Source organism: Thamnophis sirtalis, unplaced genomic scaffold (assembly GCF_051295495.1).
Source record: "Thamnophis sirtalis isolate CommonGarterSnake01/CBP01778 unplaced genomic scaffold, rThaSir2_p1.2 scaffold_9, whole genome shotgun sequence".
NCBI classification, from domain to species: Eukaryota; Metazoa; Chordata; class Lepidosauria; order Squamata; family Natricidae; genus Thamnophis; species Thamnophis sirtalis.
Genome location: NW_028261389.1, coordinates 32,173,124 through 32,199,520, shown reverse-complemented (window position 1 = coordinate 32,199,520; position 26,397 = coordinate 32,173,124). Strand labels below are relative to the sequence as shown.

At 36.2% G+C, this 26,397-nt stretch overlaps 1 protein-coding gene across 3 annotated transcripts in view; it reads right to left on the bottom strand.

Annotated features, from left to right (window-relative positions):
• Positions 1–9,973: 9,973 nt before the first annotated feature.
• The window catches only part of SREBF2 (sterol regulatory element binding transcription factor 2), a 39,232-nt gene continuing 22,808 nt past the window's right edge, over positions 9,974–26,397 (bottom strand). For all 3 annotated transcript variants that reach the window (XM_014064471.2, XM_014064472.2, XM_087723231.1), the window contains 11 exons: positions 25,192–25,373; positions 23,792–24,065; positions 23,285–23,454; positions 22,570–22,738; positions 22,163–22,283; positions 21,377–21,486; positions 18,738–18,870; positions 17,649–17,817; positions 15,743–15,928; positions 14,300–14,411; positions 9,974–13,561 (listed from right to left, as the gene is read on the bottom strand). In XM_014064471.2, the coding sequence (XP_013919946.2) occupies positions 13,341–13,561; positions 14,300–14,411; positions 15,743–15,928; positions 17,649–17,817; positions 18,738–18,870; positions 21,377–21,486; positions 22,163–22,283; positions 22,570–22,738; positions 23,285–23,454; positions 23,792–24,065; positions 25,192–25,373 (1,847 nt within the window). In that variant the 3' untranslated portion in view covers positions 9,974–13,340. The remainder of the gene's footprint in view (positions 13,562–14,299; positions 14,412–15,742; positions 15,929–17,648; positions 17,818–18,737; positions 18,871–21,376; positions 21,487–22,162; positions 22,284–22,569; positions 22,739–23,284; positions 23,455–23,791; positions 24,066–25,191; positions 25,374–26,397) is intronic.

Below are 26,397 nucleotides of genomic sequence, written 5' to 3'. Positions count from 1 at the left end.
ATATTCTATCATTGGTTAAGTGAATCCAGTCACTAATTACAGATAATACCACTGCATCATAATATATTTTTAAATTAGGTAGTTTCAATCCTCCTCTCTCACGTACATCTTGCATTATTTTCATCTTTACCCTCGGCTTCTTTCCTGCCCACACAAATTTGTTGATACCCTTCTGCCATTCTAAAAGGTTCGCATCTTTTTTAAGTATAGGTAACATTTGGAAGAGAAATAAAAATTTTGGTAAAATGTTCATTTTCACTGCCGCTATCCTACCCAGCAAAGATAAGTGCAGTTTCTCCCATTTTTTCATCTCTGTCTGTATGCTATGCCAAAGTGGTTCATAATTATGCTTATATAATTTCCCATTTGAAGTTAAAATGTTAACTCCAAGATATTTAACTTTTTTAACTACCTCACATCCTAGCATCACTCCTAATTCTTCCTTTTGTTTAATATTCATATTTATAGCTAATATTTTGGTTTTTCCTAAGTTTATTTTAAAGCCCGACACTTGACCATATTGATTAATCATATTCATTAAAACCATACTAGATTCCTGCGGTTGTTCCAATATTATGACCAAATCATCCGCAAAAGCGCGGACTCTATATTCTTGCTGCCTAATCTTGATCCCTTTTAAACCATCCAAGCCCCGTATTTTATTCAACAATACTTCCAAAGTTATAATAAACAATAATGGGGACAAAGGACAGCCCTGTCTTGTACCTTTTCCAATTTGAAAAGAGTCTGTTAGACTTCCATTGACTATAATTTGTGCTGTTTGCTGTTGGTATATTGCTTTGATTGACTGTAGAAAATTATCTCCAATCTGCATTTTTTGCAGTATCTTCAACAGAAATTGCCAGTTAACTCGATCAAAGGCCTTCTCAGCATCCAAAAATATAAACGCAGCAGGGATCTGGTTGTTCTTTCCCAAATATTCTAATGCATTAATAATTAATCTAACATTACTTTTCATCTGTCTCCCTTGTATAAAACCTGTTTGGTCCGTATGTATCAATTGTTGAGTGACCAACATTAACCTATTTGCTAATATTTTAGTAAAAATTTTATAATCTACATTCAGTAATGAAATAGGTCTATAATTTTTGGGTTGAGTAGTATCTTGTTCTTCTTTGGGTATCAAAGATATAAACGCTGTCTTCCAAGATGGAGGGACTTTACCTTCCGTTTGAATCATATTAAATAATTCTCTAAGAGGTTCTACCATTTCTAACTGTAAGTTTTTATAGTAAACCGCTGTCAAGCCATCTGTACCTGGTGCTTTCCCTAACTTTAATTGCTTAATTACCTGCAGGATTTCCCCCGAGGTTATTGGTTGATTCAATTTTTGCCTGTGTTCTTCTCTAACTGAAGGTATTTTCTCTTTGTCTAAATATTTGTCTATGTCTAAACCATTAATTTTATCCCCTTTATACAGTTCTGTAAAAAATTCCCAGAAAGCCTTTTGAATCTCTTCCTGTTGAAACACCTCCTTCCCTCTGTAAAACAGTTTAGATATATTTCGAGTTTTCCTTTTTTTCCTAATCTGATAAGCTAACCATCTGCCAGGTTTGTTTGCATTACAAAAAGTATTGTGTTTTGCATATAATAGATTAGTAGCCACCTGGTCAGAGATCAACATGTCAAATTGAGATTTTAATATGTTAATAGCTTCCTTAACCTTTGTATCGTCTGGGTTCCTTGTTAACTCCAGCTCTTTTCTCTTAATTTCCTCTTCCAGTTCTGTTCGTTTTAACCCTTGCTTATTTCTATGTGTTTTATTTATATTCATCAAAACTCCTCTCATATACGCTTTGCTTGCGTCCCATACAAATTCCATAGATGTACCCTTATTCATATTCAAAACAAAATATTCAGATAGTAATTTTTTACAATCATTAATATACTTTTCATATCTAAATAAGTTTTCATTCAATCTCCAAGACCTTCTTGCCTGCACTACCCTTCCCAACTCCATCCAAACTGGATTATGGTCAGAAAGGACCCTAACTGCAATCTTTGTTTTCTTGACCCTAGAAAGCAAATCGTTAGTGGTTAGGATAAAATCAATCCTTGAAAGGGATTGATGCCTGTCCGAAAAGAAAGTAAAGTCATATTCCTCTGCATTTCTTTCTCGCCAAATATCTCTCAATTCAAAATCATCCATAATGTCAAAGAAAGATTTGGGTAACTTTGCTCGCATCTTGGTATTTAGGCGGGAAATCTTCTTATCTCTCTTAGTGTCTATCACTCCATTCCAGTCACCCAATAGTATACAGGAACTATAGTCCCACTGTACTAATTTAGCATGAAGATTTCTATAGAATCTATCTTGCTGTTGATTGGGAGCATAAATTCCCAAAAGTAATGTCTTTTTCCCTTCTAAGATTAAGTCTAAAGCAATATATCTTCCGAAGGGATCTGCTTCTATTAATTCAGCTTTCATATCTTTTCTTAAGTATACAACTATACCATTCTTCTTTTCCATAGCAGAAGCTGCAAAATGTTGACCAAGTTTTGAGTTGATCAAATATTTTTGATCAGTTGACTTGATATGAGTTTCTTGCAAACAAATTACATCGTTCTTAAACTGTTTGAGATAATGAAATATTTTCTTCCTCTTCTGTGGAGAGTTCAGTCCATTGACATTCCATGTTAAGATCTTAGTTGTCATTTTTGGTTGGTTGAAGCATTTTTAGAGCTTCCTGCACGGCCTGTTTAACCTTAGGTCTAGCTCCTCCCATTGCTTCCAGATTTGTTGTTGTAGATCCTTGATCGATGGCCGATGATTGTTGATGCTGTTGCTTTTTAACTTGTTTCTCCATACGTCTAGTAGTCATGCGGCTAGGTCTTGGTTCCATAGCACCTTGCACTTCTAGGGAAGAGAGATGCTCCATCTTGTCTGATGGTTGTGTAGTTTGCTGTCTATCCTGTCTTTCTTGTGGTCTTTCTCTGGGTCCAGATGGTGCAGGGTGTCCGGCCTTCAATATATTATAATAAAAATCTCGGGCTTTCCATACAGAGTTGAGGCGGTACCTTTGCTTATCAAATGTAAATATGATGCCAAATGGTGCATCCCATCTATACTGTATCTGACGATTTCTGAGTTCTTCGACCAAAAAAGCGTAGTCTCTCCTGGCTCTTAGCATTGGAGGTGGTATCTCTTTCAAAACAACCAGGTCTTGGCCGCCAATTTGAAGCTTAGTGTTGTAAGATGCTTGCAGTACCATATTTCTAAACTCTCTTGTAGTAAAATATATAACGATGTCTCGAGGAAGCTGCTTCTGCTTTGCCAGCCAGGAGTTGACGCGGTAAGCTTTGTCAATTTGCCAGTCTTGATTGGTCCCTGGTCTTCCCATCAGGCGGTCAAAAGCTTCCGATAGGATCTGTTTCAGGTTCTCCTGTTTCTCCTCACGCAGCCCCCTTACTCTTAATGCGAACTCCATTTGTCGGTACTGTATCATAATAATTTCTTTTTCAGCATTTTCCACTTTTTGTTCCACCACCTCTGTTTTCAATGTCAAGTTAGCATTGACATCATTAAGAGCCTCTAGAGTATCTTCCACTCCAGAAATATGTTCTGTTAATACAGTTACAAGACTCAGCATGTCGTCTCTAATTTTATCAACCTTAGCCTCAAATTTCTCATACAGCTCCTGTTTGAGTCCTTTTATTTCACTTTTAATTTCACTTTTAATTTCTTCTTTCATTTCTTTTATTTCCTCTTTTCTCTCCTCTCTATTATCTCTAAATTTATCTTCCATTTTAATTGTCTGTGCATTAAGAGCCTCGCTTAGATTACTCAGAAAAAATTCTTTCGTTAACACATCCCCAGCAGGGGGCGTAGGAAGCGGAGGCTGCAGCTTTGTGCCAGGCACTGAGGATGTGCCCCTGGAAGTAGAGGGTGACGACTTCAAGTTAATATTTGGTTTTGAGGCCATTTCAAAATTTATCTGCCTGCAGTTAATAAAACTCTATTGCCTAAATATGGAGCTTTAAAAAAGGAGGCTTTTATTTTGAAGTTTAAGGCTTGGCAAAACTTTCAGTGAGTAAACATTGTAACAAGACCATTCAGCAGATTCATCACCATTTGACTTCCAAATAAGCAAGGTTAATAAGGGAGTAAAATTCTTCTATTGTGAAACCAAAACAAATGATAAGCAATCTCTCTTGTTTTGAATTCTTTTGAGGATTTGCATTGTCTAGCAAAAAGTGTTCGTTATTACCGGAGAAACCAGGCTGCTCGGCGCCATTTTAGAAGCCTCTGAGTAAATAATTTTTCGGAGGAGAAAAAGAAAAGAAGCTAAAATGTTGATAAGCAATTAATGTCCACAGTGAACGGATCCAGCTCGTGATAAGAATAAATCAAACAAAACTTTGATCAGAGTGGGAGAGACCTACTTTGTCCTGCACAAGGCAGTTTGAAGTTCCCAGCACGGACAGCCGTTCTGCCTTGGGCTAGCCCCCCTTTCCTTGCAAGCACAAAAGCTGCAAAAATCGAAGAGCATTTGCCAGCAAAACAGTTTCTTCTTTCCTTCTTGCCTGAAGGATAAGAAAACCTGATAAGACGTCAGATGGAAGATCCTCTAAACAGGTACGTAGCCAGGAATTCGGAGGCAGCTGATTTTTTGCTGCTTCCACCAGTAGGCTCCTCCCAGGAAGTCTCCTTAATTCTGGCTTTTGAGGGATAGTTAAAAGACATTCTGACTTATCTCAGGTTTTTGTGCAGAACCTCTTCATAGATGGAAAGGAGGAAGAGAATAAAAGAGTCTTTGTAGGTTCAGAAGATCTTCAACTTTGTGAAGTAATTAGAATTGCAGACAGTTTAACAACCATTACAATTTGTTTCCTGGGAAAACATTAGTTTAGTTGAACCAAGCATTAGATGTAGGGTTTTACATAAGATATAAAAAATAATTTATAATATATATTATCCAATTTATAAGGAAGTCTCATTTTATGCCCATCAGAGAAAATAATTTCTATGACTCCCCAAACTTTCTTCCTTTTTTGGCCTACAGTGTCTTCTCTGGATAGCTCAGCAAGAAGATTAGAAATAAAGGAGATAAAAGATTAGCTAAACTCATGTGGATTTTTTTTTTAAAAAAGTAAATTTGAAAAACGTAGGAACATTTCATTGTGGTCTCAAACAAAAAGGGGAATTAAAGCAGTTGCAAAAAACACAGTTTAATAGAAATATGTAATGACTATTCAGATACTTTTTTAAACAGTAAAAATTACATGACTGATTCTGATCAATTCTTCTAAAGATTACAAGAATGTCACAATTTTGCAATTAAGTAGCTTTAAAATACAAAAGCCATCTGGTGGCTTGAAATTTTTTTTCACAATAGCTCAGTTAGCCTTCTCCAGAAGTCTGAATAAAATGTACAAGGCAAGGAACCTATTTTTTTAAATCACTTACCTGATTGTATTCAAGTTCTAAAAAAAATCCATTAATACTTAAGGTGGGTGAGGATAAATGGATAAAATTTTGAAATTTGGATTAGGGTATTTTGTATCTCTATAGGCTCTATTTTCTATGTAGGGTATTTTCAGAATCATGGAAGCCATGGCATTCTATTGAAGTGAAAGTTGGACTTTAAGAAGCAGGCTAGGAAGAATATTTTATGCTTTTGAGCTTTGGCGTTGATGACTTGTCTGTCAATGGTAGCTGTTTGTTTGCCTAAAGTGAGGAATGTGATTAAAGGCCCACGATATGAATGTTTCTTGACCTTCGAATGTAATGTATAATCTCCTGCCCCATAGGTATGCAGCAAACCAGGTGGGACATACCAAAATTAGAAGAATGACAAGTTTTATCAGCTACAATCAGCTGTTGCCAGACCACTTCTTTTCTTCTTTTTCCAAAGAGTTTTGTAATTCGTTTTTCCTTAATTATGAACATCATTGTTGGCAATTGTAGATTTTATTTTGTGGCAAATAAAAGTGTCATACATTGCTTTTTTTAGTAACTGCACAGTCCTGGACAAACCATTTCTTAGAATTACACTACAGCAGTTTGGTGTTCAAATGCCTGAAGTTTCAGAATAAATATTTTCATATAAATTAAATAACTTTCTAAATTGTAGTTATAGAGCAGTGAGTTATTATAACAGAATAACAGAGTTAGAAGGGACCTTGGAGGTCTTCTAGTCCAAACCCCTGATTAGGCAGGAAGCCCTGTATCATTTTAGACAAATGGTTGTCCAATCTCTTCTTTAAAACTTCCATTGTTGGAACATCCACAATTTCTGGAGCCAAGTTGTTCCACTGATTAAACTGTCAGGGCATTTCCCCTTAGTTCTAGGCTGATTTTCTCCTTGATTAGTTTCCATCCATTATATTGTTTGTTTGAGTAGCTTTTTATACAGAGAAGCCCCTCATAAAAAGAGATAACTAATAAAGTCCTTCCTATTTAGATTTCATTTTCATGTGATTGTTGCTAATCTTCATTATAGTTTCCCATGAAATATCTTCCTTAATTACACTAAAATACTGCAACTGTTTTATATTTTATTTTTAAAACTTTAAGGCACATTTTAGATACAATGTAAAGGGCACGTAGTATGTATAACAATCCTCACTAATAGAAATGTTCATTCTTTCAAAGCGAACATTTAGCTCCTCCGTCAGCCTCTATCCTTTCCCCACACCCCCATTTCTCCCCATCAAATTGACATATTCTAGGTATTATGTATTTATCCTCCTAAAACAGAATTGTCAAACTCGATTTCATTGAGGACTGCATCAGGGTTGTGTTTGACCTTCGGGAAAATAGGATCCCAAGCTCCATTTTCAGCTGCAATGGTCTTCTACCCTCTGCCAGAGAAATTAGAGTTCAAGAGGTCCCAAGCTCCGTTTTCACTGACAGAGGCACCACGGGCTGGTCCCTCTTTATTTTCAGGGCCCATGGGCCTTGAGTTTTTCACCCCTGTCCTAAAAGAACATAAGCCCAGCAACAAAGTGGGAAATATATGATTAAATATGAAAGGCTACTTTAGGCTAAATGGGCATTGAGCAAGAATTACAGTAAGGAACATTCGTACAGAGGAACTTTCTATATGCCATATTCCCGTCATATGTTAGCAAATGTTCTCAGAGCCAACATACATTCCTAGCAGCATGTTGAGAATGAATGGTGGATTCTATTAAATATCTTTTGCTGTGGCATTTCTGCCCTCTGCTGGTGAATGGAGAAGTAAAATACAGGTGGGAAAATTGATAGTCAGCTGTATATATACAGAGAACAAGGAAGTCAATAGAACCATTGAATTCCCAAATTCACTGAGGGTCATCTTTATAATTTCCTCTTGATCATGTTTCTGAATAAAAGAAGTCATTTACTCCATTTCCAAACTATAACTAAAACACAGGGAAGGTCTTCAACTCCCCCTATTGTTGCCTAAATATACTGAAAAATTAGTCTTGACATAAAATTCCGATAACCAAGTTGAAGCAGTAATAAAATTGAAGTTTAATAGGCAAAAAAGTTTCTCTCTTACATTTCAAATTATTTTATTTCAAATCTACAGACTTCATAATATGCTGTTCTATTTATAGACAGTAGGCAATGTTTGGGGTCAGAGATATTGGGAGTTTTCCTAGCACAGAATCCTTAAGAATGGTCATATATAAAGGTAAAGTCAAATCTTTCTTATTTCAGCAGGTTGACTACAGTAAACGACCATTTTATATAGTATCCCGACACATAAAGGAAATACAAATGCACTAAACCTGCGTTTCTTAACTTCAGCAAGTTTAGTATTTTGGACTTCAGCTCCCAGAATTTTCCAGCCACTACACTGAATTGAAGTCCACAAATCTTATAAGTTGCTGAATTTGAGAAACATTGCATTGAACAGTATTCCTAAGCAGTGATACACTACAGGAGAGGAAGAGAGTAACACTTGCATTATATAATTTTTTTTCAAACAAATATCACATTTATCAAAAAGATAACTGATTTTAAGATAGTACCTCAACACAGACCAAAAAAGGTAGAAGTGAAAGGGAAAAAAAACTAGGTTCAACTCCTCAACTAGTGTACTTACCATCCATGTCAAATTATCATTGCCAACATTAATTGAAGTGACTTCTAAAAATTCTCCTCCTGCCTAATAAATGCTTCCATATGCCATACATGTAAGTGTGTATGTTTATGTGTATGTTGTATATATATTATTTCTCACTCTGCTAAAACCATACTTCAAAAAAACAGGATGGGATTAGGAAAAAGTACATATTGTGAGGATTGTTTCCCAAGAACTGCACTAGAAGATAACCGGACACAATGCTTTATTGCAGCCAACACCTTCCATAATTATAGGCTAGTGCCCTGGATTAATTCCATCCTCCTATTTTGCAAGAGTCGCTTTGAAATGAGATGGGCAGCAAATACATTTAATCCAGTGGTGGATTCTGGCTGGTACGCCCTGGTATGGGCGTACCGGTGGCAGCTGGAAGCAGCGGCCATTGTACTGGAACAGTGCTTTGGAGGGCCCTCGTTCCTTACCTCTAGTTGAGCTAACTGGGCCATTTGTGCACACGCGCACCTGTGCAACCTCCGCCAAGCAGCTGGAGCGTCGCAGGGCAGTTGGTGTGCATGCATGCCAAACGCGCATGCCCGTGGATGCCCGGACCCGTCACAGCGTACCAGTTGCGATGGGATCCAGAACCCACCACTGATTTAATCTATCAATAAGTAAGTGAATGTAGCCATGTAATTAAGTCTTTGGTGCTCTATCCTCAACTGGTAAAAGTCTTAAGTTGCAAGCAGCATACAATCTTTCCCTCCCTCCGAAGGTTCTTGATTTGCAATCACCATGATTGCTCCTGTCCTGGTTGCAGCCAAGCTCCTAAGCAGTGTTGCTACTGAGCACTGCAGCTGAGTCCCAAGCCATGCTCCAGACAGGAATCACACCACAATGGGTTGTTTACCATAGATTGTGTTCCTGGAAGTTGATTGACATCCCTCTTACTTATCTGTAATGGTTATAAAAGCCTGGATCTGGTTTCCCTCTTCCTCATCTGCTTGCTGTCTTCTCCTTATCCTATTTTATCCTACACACCCACATTTTGTAGGTTGAAGGTCTGGATGAGATCATGCTGCCCATGGATGTCAGCATGATCCTAAAAAATGCCAGAGTGTGGCTCAATTAGCCAGCCAGATGGAACCCCAACATGGATGCTTGTGAGTGGATTGTTTTCCACAGCAAACCATGAATTTGTATGAGGGAGAAATGAGCCCAGCTGCTTTTCTGAAATGTAGACAGCAACTTCAGTTTCGCTCCTTTTTTTCTCACAATTGACTATAACTGAACAGAGTTGCTTGTTAATAAGGAACATTTACAAAATTAGTGATTCTTATATGTACGAGCCAATCACTCTCTCATACACACATGCAGAGAAACATATATACATATACAGCATGTATATACTACACATACATGCTTTCTCCTCCTAGCAGAAGCAAGGAATAGAAAAGAAAATGAGGTAAAAGGAAGGGAAATTAGGAACTTGAGCTAGCTGGAAATGAGGTGAAGATTAGAGCCAGACACAACTGGACAAACAAGGAAATAAATTCACCAAGTTAACAGTTCCTCCTCAATTAGCAGGTAAACTTCAAAGGTATCCATGCTTTGCAGAAGTAATGCCACTTGCACCTCTGATGTCTATTCATATTAGTTAATATAAAATTACCTTTCACCTCAAACGCACAATACCTCTATTAGCAAACAGGTTTAAGCATCTTGGCCATAGTTCTCTCAACTGTTTTTGGCTCTAAATCCTTCAGAATGGCTGAATAAACAATAAAGTCTCTCTCGAGGCACCACAGCATTCGTTGCCTAGAATCACTATCATTTATATATTGCAATAAATGGACAAATACCTTTTGTGGGAGACATTTTTTGACATTTTTTCTATATTACTTATTATAAAGAAAGTTTGTTGACAATAATATCAGACCCTGAGTTAAATTTTGTCTTTATTAGATAAATTACATAATGATCCATACCAAAAGGTCACCTGGGAATAACAGAAACTCTCATCTCCTGACATCACCATCCGCTACATCTTCATGTATCAAAGCATCTCTATTTCTAATTTTATTGGGATAAAAAGACAATTTTCATCTCATATAAAAACAGAAAAGTTACCATTATATACACAAAACATATATAGGGCTAGATTAGGAGGAACAGTTCCATAAATACATGAAGTATATAAAACTGCCAAAAAGATGCAAAAAGGTAGATTTCTTTGTAGAGATCACATCTATGCAATTGTAATTTAAACAAGACAGTAACCTCATTATTATGGCTGTGCAATATTTATGTAATTATTCAATTTTTATAACCACCCATCTCCATCCAATTGACTGATTAATATGGATTTTTTATATTGTAATGGCCATTTGCTCTTTTAACAAAAATAAACTACTTTCAATGCTTCAAATTCAAGAAACCATGAAATACTCAGAAAGAGATGGGTATTTTTTTACATTTTTTTTTTACAAATTAATTATATTGAATTATTTGCCCTGAGAGAGCCCAGATGGAAGCATTTGCAAGTTCAAGCCTACTCAATCAATCTGTTAGACTCTTAAGAATTCACACTTTGTGTTACTCCTGGGCTGATTATTTTGTTTTATAATAAAGCAAAATTTGCATGGATGTAAAAGCAGTTGGAGGCATAAATTAGCAATGACCTCTAATCTCCTCAGTCCCAATAAGTTTACTATTTTTCCTACTTAGTTGCTACCTGCACTGGGAATGCCATCATTAAGATTCTGTCTTAGTGAATGGAATGGTACTTTATGCAGCCTGCCAATTTAAATGTGCCTCTGAATCAGCAGCCCCTGGGACCCTTATTCTGACTACCTAGGTTTAAAGGGAAGCAGGCAGAATTACAGTATGCATATCAGTTGTAAGAAACACAAACTTAAATACACTTCCATCAAGGAAACCAACGATACCAAAACTTTTTTCAAATAGCATGGTCAAATATTACGTTTCACCATGTACCAGAATGGGGCGGGATATACAAATCAAACACATCCACTCACATATTTTAGGGAGAAGCAGGAAAATTGCATTAAAATAAAATTTTACATTTCAATAAATGCAGGTTAACTGAGAATAGACTTTCAAGATGTAAGTCAAGGTTTTAATGTGGAATCTGTTTCTGGTTAACTATGAAGCATTAATAGCAATAGCAGTTAGACTTATATACCGCTTCATAGGGCTTTCAGCCCTCTCTAAGCGGTTTACAGAGTCAGCATATTGCCCCCAACAATCCGGGTCCTCATTTTACCCACCTCGGAAGGATGGAAGGCTGAGTCAACCCTGAGCCGGTGAGATTTGAACCACCGAACTGCAGAACTGCTGTCTAAAACTCTATCATCAGCATGATTTGCATCTTTTATGGAGAAGTATTTGAACTCTATGAAATAGCAATATTCAAAATTTCTTTACCACCACAGCTTCACATTTGGGGGTATCGGAATAGAAAGTTTTAAAAGATTTTTCATTATTGAGAGTCCTATCTATGCAGCCAAGGATTACCAATCACATTATTTCAAGGACTAATATAATTAAAGTTGGGTGAATTTCCAAATTGCTCTTCTGTATATGTGCCATTAAATTGTGGGAAAGAACATGAGAATCCCTTCAATTGGTAGTATAGCTACCTTACTACCAATTGGTGAACATGGAACTAATTTTTACCATTAGGTGTTAAATCTTACATGGATGTAAAGAGCTTTGGGGGAAAAAATCTGTATTTTTTTAGGGTCAAGCTAGATCTACATGATTTAAAAGTGTGGCTAGGTTAGCTACCTCTTTGTTTATAACAAGCAGGCATCCAAATCAAGGTCTTGGGGAGGATCATTTCATCCTTGTCCACGTTTCATCTTGCTCAAAATCTCTTTCCAAAAGTGGGATTTCCTTCAGCAAAATAATGCTGGAAAAGATGTTAATGTTCTACCCTTTACCTTCAGTCCTAACTGAGATCAGGAAACCTGCATCTTCCTGTCATTTAACCATTAATTTTTAAAGTAATGTTTTTAGTTTTTCCTTGTTTCCCCTATCAGGAAGTATATATAAAAGGAAGATTCAATTCCTGGCTTTACAATGATGCTATAGAACAGTCTTCTACAACCTGCTAATTTAGATGTTATAGTTTCTCATATCTTCTTCAACCAGTGATATACCTTAGTCACATAACAATTCCAAAATTTAGAATGGCTTTATCCTTGGTCAGATTCAATGTTCTCCCAATAGTTGTTACTGAAGGGAGACACTAAAAAATCCTCTTCAAACATAGACTCTGTCCATGCCATGAAGGAACAATTGAAATATGGAACAAGTTATTTTGTATTGTCTCCTCTACAAAATGTTCACCAGGAATTATTATGTCTATTCTTTATTAAACTTCTGGATTGTTCTGATTTGTTTTAACTTGTTTTTTTAATTATCATATAACATTGATCTGATTTTACTTCTTTACAGCTAAGTACTGTTTTATAGTTTGTACAGTACATCAGGTTTGTTTTCCTTAGATTTTTTTTCTTTTTATCCTAATTAATTTCATTTTTTCTTTTTTTATTTGCTGGTCTATGATTGAATAAACATTGATTGACTGATTGACTGAAACTACAGTTTCCATCTTTCTGATCATCATCAGTTTATGAAAAATTACAGAAAGAAGAAAGATACAGAATGAAATGAAGAGTATGAGACAAAAAGAAACTGGTATTTTTTATAGTTTGCAAAGTTAAAATATAAATAACTATAACCCAAATAGCATAAAAACCATAATGCACTTCTCTAGAGAACTGGCCTGACTTCCTAAAGCTTCTATTTTATAGGAAGGTATCAGTAAGTAGGACAAACGTATACTGAGGAGAGTAGAAGTTAAACACAATCCTATCTTCTTTGAATCTATATATTACTGGACCAAGAACCATTGCAAATGCCATCAAATGAGACTTTGTAACAAATTTTTCACTTTTTACTAACTCCTTACCCCAAAGATGTTTTCAATAGAGATTGTTTTGTAAAAACAATGAGAGAGAAAAACAAATCCCTCTTTCAAAGACATCCAAGTTAATCAGTCCAAGATATCAGTCTCTGCCAGGGGAAAAAAAAACTTTCTAGCACCAGCATGAACAATCTTTTTGCTTGGAGGCAAATAATTCGCCACTTGCTATACACCAAGTCACTGTCTCCTATTAGTATAATGAAACTTCCACACATCTGGAAGGGTTTTTAAGAAAAAAGGAAGAGAATGGGACAAGAATTCATTCAATGTCTGATGAAACTATTCCTCTAGGGTTAGGAAGCAGCAATAGCTGTGCCACCACTTAGTTTCACAATCATCTGCTGACAGTCATTGCAGGAACGCATGTCGCCAACCTTCTCCAGTGTTCGAGCTGCTTCTGCCAGCAGGACAGTACGCTGGCCCGGAGATGACAGAAAAGACAGGGGGAGGTAGCGGCAGGCTAATAGAATTGCTGTAGCTCGTTCTCTTTGTCCGGGAAGAACATCCAACTCACCTAAATATGAAAAGAAAAGACTAACAATAAAAATCTTAGTAATGAATAATTAATAATGAGTAATTAATGTTTTTAGGCAATAAATGTATTGTGGAAGTTATTGAAATAAAAAATACACTGGCACCACCTCGAATTTTCTGCTAAACATTCCAGTTTTGGGGAATTCTGAAAACAAAACTCTGAATGCTGAAGTGTTCCATTTGTTGAAACAAAACAATGTAGGCTGAGTATTGTAGTTACTAAAAACAATGGCACTTGGCATAAGCCTCTTGTTTTTAATGTCAAGATTGGTAAAAAGGATAATATTTTAAAAGTCAAATTATAGCATCTCACCCAGCTAAAAATACTACTGCATGCAACTAATATAGGAGCTTTTCTTTTGTGATATAATGGAATACTTGAGAAGACAGATTTATTTGGGCACAGACCAAAAATAAACATATCCCAAAACAAAGCTGTATATGCTTCTTTCTGTCTGTCCGACTGTCTGCCTGCCTGCCTGCCTGCCTGTCTATGGTTCTGAGTGTAAAAATACCAAAAATGATATTTTATATTATACATCCAAGAATAATTCAGGCTTCAAGCATTAGGTGCCTCTTATCTACATAAAGAATCATAGGTCGACCAGAAATTAAGACCAAACTGAGATCAGCCAATTTTCCAAATGTAGCAGTTCGTCCTGTTTTATCTCCTTCTATTTAGCAGATAAGAAAGAGAACAGCACAAGAAACTACTGACCTTGCTTGGTACTCTGTGGGGTCTGACGTCTCAGACTATGCTCAAGCAGCTGGTGAGTACGGGTGGGGCTGGCTCCTGCCATCAAGCGGACAGTGGCCTCATGAAGAAAAACCTAGAAAAGTAGGAAAAAATTGAAATGCCATGGCGATGACTTTAATAGGCAGACTTCAAACAATCATTTCTTAGATGTTGACCAGATGTCCAAAACTGTGATGGACATTTTATAGATTTTAAAGTTTGTCTTTTATCCACTCTCATCCTCTTGCCAGATTCACCTAATCTCTATGTATTTTGTGTGTTCTGTTTCTGCAATTCTTCCAACAGAATTACCATAGCTGCCTGAGCTGCAAAAATCTGGACAAACACAAAATGGCGTCAGGGTCTTTATATTCTGTATATTTCTGCTGACATCTAGTGGTCATTAAAATTGCACATCCAATAAATTGTACAACTCTCCCTTGGCAGATGGTCTGATGCAGGTGCAAGGCTGACTTAGCTGGCCTCTAAACAGTTCATGCTTAGAAGACAGAAGAATCTGGGTTGCAATTTATTCCCGGGGTGGTGGTGGTGGTGAGGGGAAATAAATGGTGAGCCCTAAAGCAAACTTTTAAAACCATTATCTTCCTTTCTTAAGAGTATTTTAATGGCCACTTTATTCTCTTAGCCGCTTTCTGGTTTAAACCAATGTAGAAAGAATAGAAAGCTTGGAAATTCTCAGTTCATATCACATCTATATCACAAAAATGAGCCCTATGGGCTGGAACAAAAGCATGTGTGCATACACACACACAATTATAATTACATAATTATTTTAGGGATGTAAAATAAAGTGAAATATTTTAACTTTCACAAAGCATCCTCATCATTTTATGTACACCTAAGTATCATGAGCAAAGCTTAAAATAGTAGAAGTATATCCAGAAGAAAATCTGTGATAATATAACATTGTTTGCAGTGTTTATTATCACAGATTTATGAAAAACAGATTCTGGCAGAGCAATTTGTTCTTCTGGCTTACAATACCATTCAGGCACTCAGGAGAAAATAAATATGAAAATATGAAAAAAGCCAACATTTTCTCAACCTGAAGTTCTCTCAATACCATTCAGAGATTCTTACACAAACATGTTTGTCTGCCTGCCTGCCTGCCTATCTGATTTTTTTTTACTACATTAAAAGACAAATACAAAGAAAAATAAAGAAAAAGGAAAAAGTGTTTAAAACAATACAAAGACAAGGGAATAAAAACTAAAAGCGGCTCCCAATATTTACAGCAGTTATAAACCGACTAAATATTATTTCCCCCTTTCAAGATTATGTAACATAGTTCCCTCCTCCCCATATACAGTCCTTTTTAATAGATAAATCCAAAAATTACCAGTTCCTTATTATTCATTTTTAGCAAGAAATCCACAGAGGGTTTCCAATATCACAGATTCTTACCTTTCGGTAAGCAAGCCTGAAGCTGTTTGCTAGTTTTCGCAGGCTGCCAAGATCACGCTGGAAGCCAGTCAGCTCAGAAGCAGAAGCATGGTGCATGTCTCCCAAAGCTTGACTAGAATTTGTCTGTTTCTGCCACAGAGTGGTACGGAGAGACAACAGTAGATCGCAAGCCAGCAGCTGGATCATCTAAAGAGACAGATTGTCATTCAGCAACAAAAATAAAAAAGTATTCAGAGAATAGTAATGGCAGGGGGTGGGGGCTACAGTAACTCTGCGTGAAAATTTCTGGTGGTCACAGTCAGTTTTGAACAACTGGCCCAGGAATCCCCAAAGCCATGTCCAAGTTACCAAAATACAGAGTTTTAAATAGCCATTATCATTACTATATACTGTTGCAGTACAGTAAATATATATTTATTATAAAAACTAAACAATAAACAGGAATAAAAAGTATCAGTTAGATTAAAATATAAAAAAATAAGCAGCCACATTAAAAACCTAGATAACTCTAAAGGAATTAGATAACCCCCTTTACAAAAATAGATAAAATAGACCTTATAAAACCTATTAACAGTATAGAACTACTTAAATCAAATAAAATTAAGCAATATGCAACATAAAATCATTGCCACCAAATAATATTAAACTTCTTTATAATACATATATCATTGCTTAATCATTTGTTAATCAATTTTTGTTTCCTGTTTAATTAGTGTTTTGTGAAATTACTATATAGTGAAACTACATTGTGTTCATCTTGAATTGCATTAACAAGAAACAACTGAAAAAAATTATTTGTGCATTTATTGAAAACTTATCCTAAAGAATGTTGCACTTGACCCCAAAATTCCCCAGAAATAGAAAGCAATAGAATGTTGGATGAAAATAAAAATGGCATCAGTGTTCACAGAACTAAAATATTGCACATTTACTGATGACAAAATAATGTTTTATAAGAAGCATACAATTTGATTAATTTCTTTCAAAATACAAGCCATAAGCAAAGTGTTAAATATAGTACAACAGTTATGTTTGCCTTTTCTTTGCCTGGTATTCTTTGTGTTACTTTCCTGAGCCCTTTCAATCTACAGTATTAATTCTGCATGTTATTTATTGCAGTTAGCTCTCTAATTGGGGGTATAGTTACCCATATTTCATTGATTAATCTGAGAGGATTGGTGAATTAAATACTCCTTCCTACCTTTGGATGGAAGGCTAGATTAAATGGCCTCTTGATCCACTTTATATAAAGTTCCTAAGAATTACTTCCCATACCAACAAAAACTTTGAAAACCAAGGCTCAGGAGACTTGACTTGTAGTGCAGAGATCAGGCAGGCCTCTGAACTGCACTGCAGAAACATTGCATGAGTTTTTCCAGAACATGCAATGCAACTACAATGCACTACAGTTGCCACCCAATAGGTATAAACAAAGAATCTGAGTTTAACAAACCTCCATGCTTACAAAACTCAAAGTGCACTTAGTATTAAATACAAAGATAGGAATAAAGACCAATTTCATGATGCAAAAATTGAGAACTGTTCTTAGCTATGGAAATCAGTATCCTTATCCTTTGGTGAAAATAATTCATTCAGGATGTGTAATTCAAGAGAAAAGGGAATGAGTCAAGCAAGCACTTGTTCTGTTATTATTTGGGCAGAGCTAATGAACTGTGAACAGATGCTGTCCCCACCTGCCTTTCCTTTGAAAATAGGTACAATGCAGCTGTATTTGCTGCACTGGAAGAAGGCAAAAGAAGGAAGACTCTCCATTTTTTCATGGGTGAGTAAGAAGCAGCTAGTCTTTCAGTCTCAAAGACATTTAACAAAACTCAAAGACATTTAACAAAACCTACATTAAGAAAACGGTTTGTTACCTTAGTTCAAGTAAATATGCACGACTTACATTGTTGAGACTTGTGCTTGAGACCCCACTTCTCATGTTAAGACTATTCCAGAGATGAGTGCTAGCTCTTTCACAATGGCTAAATGAACTATGCTGCCCATCTGCCTTGCTAGACAACAAGACATTCATGGCTTTGCATACATGGAAGATAGCTCGTACAAGGGCATTCCTAGAGGCATATAGGGAGGAGGAGAGGAGAGAGCAAGGAAAATGATTAATGTCTTTTAAGTTTTATGAACAGTAGATTTGTTTGTTTTCTGCCTCTATTGTTTTTACAAATAATACAAGGTGGGGGAAATATCCAACATACCTGCCTCAGAGGTGATATTCAGCAGGTTTTGATCAGTTCTGGAGAACTGGTAGCCGAAATTTTGAATAGTTTGGAGAACTGGTAAATACCACCTCTGACTGGTCTCGCCCCCATCTATTATCTGCCTCCCTAGTCCCATCTGATCTAGAGGAAATGGGGATTTTGTAGTAACCTTCCACTGGAGTGGGGAGGGAATGGATATTTTACAGTATCCTTCCCCTGCCATGCTCACCAAGCCATGCCATGCCCACCAAGCCACGCCCACAGAACCATAGTAAAAAAATTTGAATCCCGGCAATGACCTGCCTCCTCCTATTTTCTCCATAACAACCCTATGAGATGAGTTGGACTGTGAGAAGAAACTGGTCCAAGGTTACCAAGCTGACTTTCATGGCTTCAAGCAGCCCTTTTTAAAAAATGTATTTCCAGATACTTTGTTATATAACTGCTTTGGTATATATTCTCCCAAAAAAGTGCTAAAATGAGCCCTATAAATGAATTATCACTAGATAATGAAGCTAAAACTAGTATAGTAGATGTTACACTCATGTTTGCATCCACTGCTTCAAGGCAAACGTGTGATACCCAAGTCTGATAAGTGCTGGGTTAATTTAAAAACTATTTGAAGAAACAAGTTATACTTTAGTTTCATAATGCCCAACAGAGATTTGTGATATGTTTATGGGAGATCAAAATTAAAGATTAAGAAACTTTCTATTTTATAATATCCCTTTTAGATTTCAGATACAGTTGTACAAATAATATAAAAGATCACACACTCCATCATCTCCAAGCATTTAGGAATTCGTTCCACATTGATAAACTGAGATTTCACAGCTGTATCATCACCCTTGAGCCAGCTGATTATCATTGTGATTGCTGATGACCACCATCTGCAGACTACATCAGGAGCTACAAAAAAATAAAAATTGTTAAGGGCCTTATATCTCTGTCTCCAAAAAAAACCCTATTCCAGCCTTTCAAAACGTGAATTCAGTCCAGGGAACAAAAATAGAGCCAAGAGATAACAATGGGGAAAATGTATCTTTATTTCTTCATTTTGTTGTTCTACATTCCATTTTCAATCTTGTGGACATATTTATAATTCTGAAGTTATACTGTGGATATTGAAGCAAAAGAGCTACTGAGGGATTTCTCTATTCATTGATTACTGGCAAAGTTATCTGTCTCACAACATGTTACATATTACCCCTGCTTAGGCAGATGAATACATTTCCAAACAAAGCATAAGCAGCAACCAATCTTACTTTCTAAGAAAGTTTGTGGGAATTTATGAGGGATCAAAAAGTTATTTATTGATTAATTGATTTATAAAATGTATAGGCTGCCCATCTTACTTCAAAGTAACTTTCAAGGTTTCAAAGTTATCTATGAAATAAAGATTATACTAAAGACACTTCGCTGTTCTATACTCAATTTCCCATTTTTATTTTATTTTTTAATGTAAACATTCAGTTAAAGTATGTTGCCTAGCAGACAGCATGTGTTTGAAGGCATACTATTACACAGGGAGGCAATAATTTCAGTCCTTCCTGCACTTCAAAACTTGCCACAGAAAGGCGAACTATAGAAGGAAGACAAACTGAATTAAGAAAATTATAAACATGTGCACATCATTTCCCATTCTATCTGAAAGCTGATTTTGTATTTTAAAAAACAATATTTAGTCTCAGTTAAATTTCCTGAGCCATTTAATCAATGAGGTGATACCAGGAACACAAAACAAAGAATGCATAATCTTGAAAAGCAAAACCTTTGAATTACCCCATTCAAGACTGAACAATATTCCAGAAATCTGAATAATGTGACCCCACTTGTTCATGAGATAAATTGCTGTAAAATTTGTCTAGGATTGTCCAGATTTTACTGGAAAACTAAAGCATCTTATTATTGCCATTTCTCAATGAAGCCTTCTTTATAATAGGGTTACTATCTAATCACTGGAATAAATGGAGGGGTTGTGAGAAGTAGTCCAAGAAAATCTACTCTTGTAACTGACAATGTGTGTTACACAAAGATAAGGGACTTAAAAATCTGTTCCTCTTTTTGTGTGATCAAGACACAATATTGAACCTTGGCCTGCAGAGCTAAGAGCAAACACCATTTCTCACATATAGGATGTTTGGCCCATTAGTAAGAGTGAAAACAAACACCCAGCCAAGTCAAAACAGACCTGCAACAATAATCAAGGCAAGTACACAAATCAGTACCTGCTCCTAGATCAAATAACTTCTTTATTTATCTTATATGTTTTGCTCTTAAAGTTATTAACTATAATTTACAAAATACATCGAGCTCTTGGTTGAATTACTGTTTTTTATAGAATGTTCCAGAAAAATTCAGAAAACAGATTATCATAGCATTCATCTTCAGATTACAGCAGGGAAGACTATATTGATTATTATGCTTTCTTAGAGGAAAAGTATGTGATTTACTGAATCACTAAACATTTCCCTGTGTTAAGGTGACTAGCATGAATAGTTATAATCATAATAAAAAGAGGTGTTTATAAATAAAAGCAGAAAAAGGGAATTGGCCAGACCCATTGTCTGTTTTATTTCTTGAATTTGGTTCAGTAAGACTGCAGTTGTTTCTTTTTAGCATTAGAGCTATTAGACTGAAAAAACATGTAGTCTACCAACATTTCAGAAAAATATATTGGCCAAATACATAATTAATCAAATATATTTAATTAAATGTATTCTGAGTATTAACGTACAGTTGAATTGTTTTTAGCTGCTGGTATAAGGAGAGAGATTATATAATCATGGAAAGAGCACTCTGAGCCACCTTGAACTGTGAGATGGGCGACAAATTTAATAAAATTCAAACATCTACATCTTCTTATCAAAGTCTATGGGAAGGACTCAGTAGGTGAATAAAATGCCAATTCCAGTCTGAATATCTGGTTGAATATGTGATGAACCATAAATAATAATAGTAATGGAAATAGAGATAAAAGCAGAAGCACCAACATCTCTGCAGAAATATCATTTCCATCAAGATAGTCTGTCAATTTCACCAAGCAGCATGGCTGAAATAACAAAATAGGTCACCCCATCAACTAAGACTTAGGCTTTGTTTTTAAATCTAATTACAGTATTAAATTATCATAATGCTGAGTTTGCTTTTTTCCTTCCTTCTATCTTTTTCTTGTTTTGTGTTGTGTTTAGTTGTTAACTACATTGAAGGGAGGCAATGTATTATTAGTGATATGTAGTGTAGATCTCTCTGATAAATCTTGAAATTAAACAGTGGATGAAAAAGCAAAATTGAAAAGATTTAACCCAAGAAAAATAGCAATTGAGCACTGAATAGGTGCAGGTACATTCAGGAAAGAGAAAAGAAAGATGAAGATAGAAAACCACTGAACAAGTCCTGTATCTTTCACACATACCTAGGGCAGACTTCAGGACAGAATTTCCAGAAAAAGGTGGTATTCCACTTCCCAAAGAATCCACAAAAGAACTTAGTAATGTCAAGTATTCCAAAGCATTAGCAAATTCACTGCAAGTACAAAGTCAGACTTTTAGTAGTTAGAACAATATATCATATTTTTACAATGAATCGTAACAAACTAAAGTTGTATTTTAACACACTTTTTAAGGATGACTCTCTGCACAAAGAAGGTATCACATTCACACCCACATTCTGAAAGGCAACCAATGTTCACCATGGTAATCTTTCTTGCAGCATTGTGACAATTTTTTGTATGGTTTTCTCCCAACAGAGATAATGATGAATCTTGCCATGAATATTTCAATGATAAGCGAAGCCAATATGGTAAAACTAAATAATGCTGGGCTTCCCAAATAATTTGGTCAATGGATGAAAATGATAGCAAATGATTTTAAAAAGCCTTCTTATTATCCACCGGTTACTTTATATACTTTTTATGCTAATCCATTTTTTGCAATTTGGACAAACAGTTTAGAGAAACTGTACTTTGTTGTATATCCAATTAGTACTGTAGATGGATGCAATACAAGTGATATGTTATGAGAAAAGCAGTATTCATATAGATGTGTCCTGTATGTATGTCCTATATTGCTTAAAATGGAGAGCTGAAATATATATTGCCATTTATTCTTCCAAAGCTGAACTATAGGTTTTGCTAGAACAGACAAGGAGAATCCTTCAATATCTCCCAAAAAACTATCACTAGGACACAAATATGGCTCACCAAGGTGCTTCATCATCATGGCTTGTAGCCCCTTTGGGAATCTGAGGTTTTACAATGGATTCAACAGCTCTCTCCAGTAGGTTCTCACAGAATGCCTGGTGTACCTGTGCAATGGGATCAGCTATATATACGAAGGCAAAACAATCTGTTTACTATTTTATTCACAAGCCCAACAATAAATATTTCAAGAATGTAAGCCTTTCTTTTTTTGTTTTTGACAGAAAACTGTATTGCAGTTTATGGAAAACTGTGCCCTTCATTGCTTTCACACATTTTGTTAACATTAACAGTTTTTAAACAAAGCATGTATAAAGCTACCAGGAGACAGAAAATGCATACACATAAGGACTGCTTACTATACTGATAACAGGCTTAAAGAAAATATCTCTCTAGCCACTGATCTTCACCTGGATTCCTCTGAGTGGAGTACAGACTATCCTTAGCAGCAGCTTTCACTGTCCAGCTCCGTTCCACAAAAAATTTCTGCCCCAAAGGATGGCACAACCAGCGTAAAGAGTCAGGGATGTCACTATGCTCAGAAGTACACAAGCTTTGAGCTTGACTTAAGAAATAACTCTGAGAAGAAAACATGCAATATGGTTAGCAATCTATGGATGACATTTTTAATGTACCAACACAGAAGTCACTTTCACTTATTTTAGACTCAAATCTAGAAAAATAATTTAAATAGGCCACAGTATTTAACCTAAAACAATTGGGAGCCACTAGAATTTACACCCATACTCTGTAGCGCCTTCCCATGGCACACAACCTTAATAGCATCTGCACACAGCACATGCCTGCCCATACTCCATAGGGCCCACACATGGCATCTACCCACATGCCTGTACTTCTTAATGCCCACCCATCCATTTGCCTGGGATTCAGTTTCAATAGTATAAGTAAGCACTTCTGGATTCCTGCCACTTCCCTCATCAGTTATGTGAGAGCCTCACTTAACAAGAGAAATGGAGACTAATGAGATTGCCTTCACTAAATGATTCAGTACTGTGACATCACATTTTACAACCGCATTGCTTAGCAGTGGAAATTCTGGTCCCAATTACTGTTGTTAAGGGAAGATTGCCTATACTGCTAAGTGGTTCAAAACAACCCACGTACCGCCAGGAAGCCCAGCTTGCCACCACAGCGAGTCTTCAGGCCAACTGCAGCAGTTAGATGGATCTCTGCCAGGGTACTTGGTGAAATCTTCTCCTCTGCACATTCTGCCAGGTTTACAGCACACAACGCCATGTGCAATCCTGAGTAAGCTGAACTGGACGGAAGCTTACCTGCACCAGAAATTTAAAAAATATCATTTTTACCCTGTGGTGAATCACCTTGTACAAGTGATGCGCTGCATGGTTTCATCTGAAAAAGCTCTTTTCGCTTCTGAAACTTAGTACCATTCATACATCACAGTATCGCACAATACCCTATTGTGCAAAATCTTGCATTATCAAAAATAAGGAGCCCTCTGGAGATTCTAAGATGTAAAATTAATTAAAAAGCAAACCTTTCTTTATTTTGCAAAGAAAACTACACAAAGTAGGCAGCCATTGGAAATCAAGCTTAACCTGAGGGAATATTTACCTTTTAAACCATTAAGTTAATTTTTTCCCCATTTACCTGTAATATGGAGTTGATGAAGTTTATGATACACTAATGTGGCATCTCGCGCACTAGTCTTGGCTTCATCTTCAAAGCCAAGAGGCGTCTCTGTTGCTCGTCTCCGCTGTGATGTCCTCTTTAGCAGCCAACGTACTAATCCCAATTTTTGGAGACTGTAACGAATAATGTTCCAGGAAAGGCTACAGATCAAGTCAAAACGAGAAACAGGCAACGCTCGGCCCAGGGCAGAAAGACAGATATGTAAATTTGATGCAGCAGCAACAAAGTCCCCCTGCAAACAAAAGAAGAAAAACATGGGATAAAGTTGAACAGTGGACATTTGAGAGCCGCATTGCTTCCTAATTTTCAGACTATTCTGAGTCATCTTAGAAGACATACATACATATTTTATTCTCCACTTTCACTCATTTTTAAGCTTTCTTAATTCTTTTTGATAACCTCATTTGTCACTCAGATTTTGGAGTCTAGTAAACCAACCTTAGTCTCCTTGGCCACTGATAAACTAGCTAAATTGCCATCGTATTTCAATATACCATAGACTTTTTTTCAATTTTCTCTCTTCTTCATCTGCATCAATTTACTTGAGCCATAACATGTCAGAAACACCAAAAATCTAGCTCTTTATTATCTTGAAATCCTGTTAGATTTCATGTCGTGTTCAGTTAAACTTCCAAGTCTCAGTCCAGTTGAACAAATATTCAATGGAAAAGAAATAATTTACTCTTTCCAATTAAAATCAGCATTTAGACACAGAAGACACTGTTCCACTCAAAATTTTAAAAAAAAATCCCCTTGCCTTTAATTTCAATACAATAGGAATTGCTTATTATGTTCATCAATTAATTATTTCATTTAAAAAAAAAATATAGCATATAAATAATCCCAGTATTAATATTGTTCCCCTTTCTCATTTACAACTATATTTACAAATAGACTGCAAATTTTATAGTAGAGTTTTATTTTGTTCAAATAAATTATCACACATAAAACAAAGGTTGAACAGTTAAACAGCATCATAAAATATTTTTCTTTTTACTGGACAGATTACCTTTAGCTTGCATGCAATTAACAAAATCTGTAGAAATCTGCTCACCTTTATCATTCATTTCAGTTCTAGAGTTCAACCTTATTCCCCCTATAAAATTACCTACCTATAGAACAGAAGCGGAGTTTAATCCAAAAATGATCTGCATGCAAGGGGAGGTGCTTTAAGAACCCACAATTCAAGAATTTTGATAGTAGAATAATGAAATGTAAACCTAAATGTTTAGTAGTAGCTCAAGTAACTTGTTCTACATTTTAAAATATTCACTCTTTAGGTTATGCAAATTTCAATTAATTCAATACAAATAAATGAGCACAATAACATTTATCTTCAAAGCAACGAACTGTCTCACCTTAGCTAAGTCAAGGTCTGCCTGTTTCCGATGCCGCCAAAAAGTCACAGAAGAACGAGAATGCAGTCGTGTCACTGGCTCTCCATGCACTAACAGCTTTATGAATACACTCAAGATAATGATACCGTTCACAAGCCATAAGATCAAAGTGGGCATCATCCAGCCAAACCAGCCACCTGATTCTAACAGAATAAATCATGTCAAAAGACATAAATTAGATAAGAAAACAGTTCACACCTTAAGATAATCATTCTTGGGAGAACATTGATTATGTAAAGATCATGCTAAGTTTAATCAACTTGCTTTCTTCTCATTCTATTTATTCTTCCCTGAAATAGTACTCTTCCCATGAAAAGCTCCAGCCCTAAATATATAGATGCAAGAAAATATCATTTTACATAAGATAGAAATGTTCAGAAAAAAATACACAACTTACATAAATCACAAAACCTTTTTCAAAATAAAAACCCCAATCTATCTCTTATAACAAATACATGTATGTTACAATTAAAAAACCTGAAAGCCCTACAACACAGAGAAACAACAATAAAATCCTCATAATGCATAGGTAAAATATACACTATATTGCCAAAAGTATCCGCTCGCCAAAAGTATTCGCTCAGAATCAGGTGTTCCAATCACTTCCATGGCTACAGGTGTAGAAAAACAAGTATCTAGGCATGCAGACTGTTGTAAAACATTTGTGAAAGAATGGGTTGCTCTCAGGAGCTCAGTGAATTCCAGCCTGGAACTGTGATAGGATGCCACCTGTGCAACAAATCCAGTGGTGAAATTTCCTCACTCCTAAATATTCCAGAGTCAACTGTCAGCTGTATTATAAGAACGTGGAAGTGTATGGGAACGACAGCAACTCAGCCACGAAGTGATAGGCCATGTAAACTGACGGAGCGGGGTCAGCGGATGCTGAGGCAAAGCGAAGAGGTCACCAACTTTCTGCAGAGTCAATCACTAAAGACCTCCAAAATGTCATGTGGCTTTCAGATTAGCTCAAGAACAGTGCGCAGAGAGCTTCATGGAATGGGTTTCCATGGCTGAGCAGCTGCATCCAAGCCATACATCACCAAGTGCAATGCAAAGTGTCGGATGCAGTGGTGTAAAGCACATGGAGCAGTGGAGACGTGTTCTCTGGAGTGACGAATCGCACTTCTCCATCTGGCAATCTGATGGATGAGTCTGGGTTTGGCA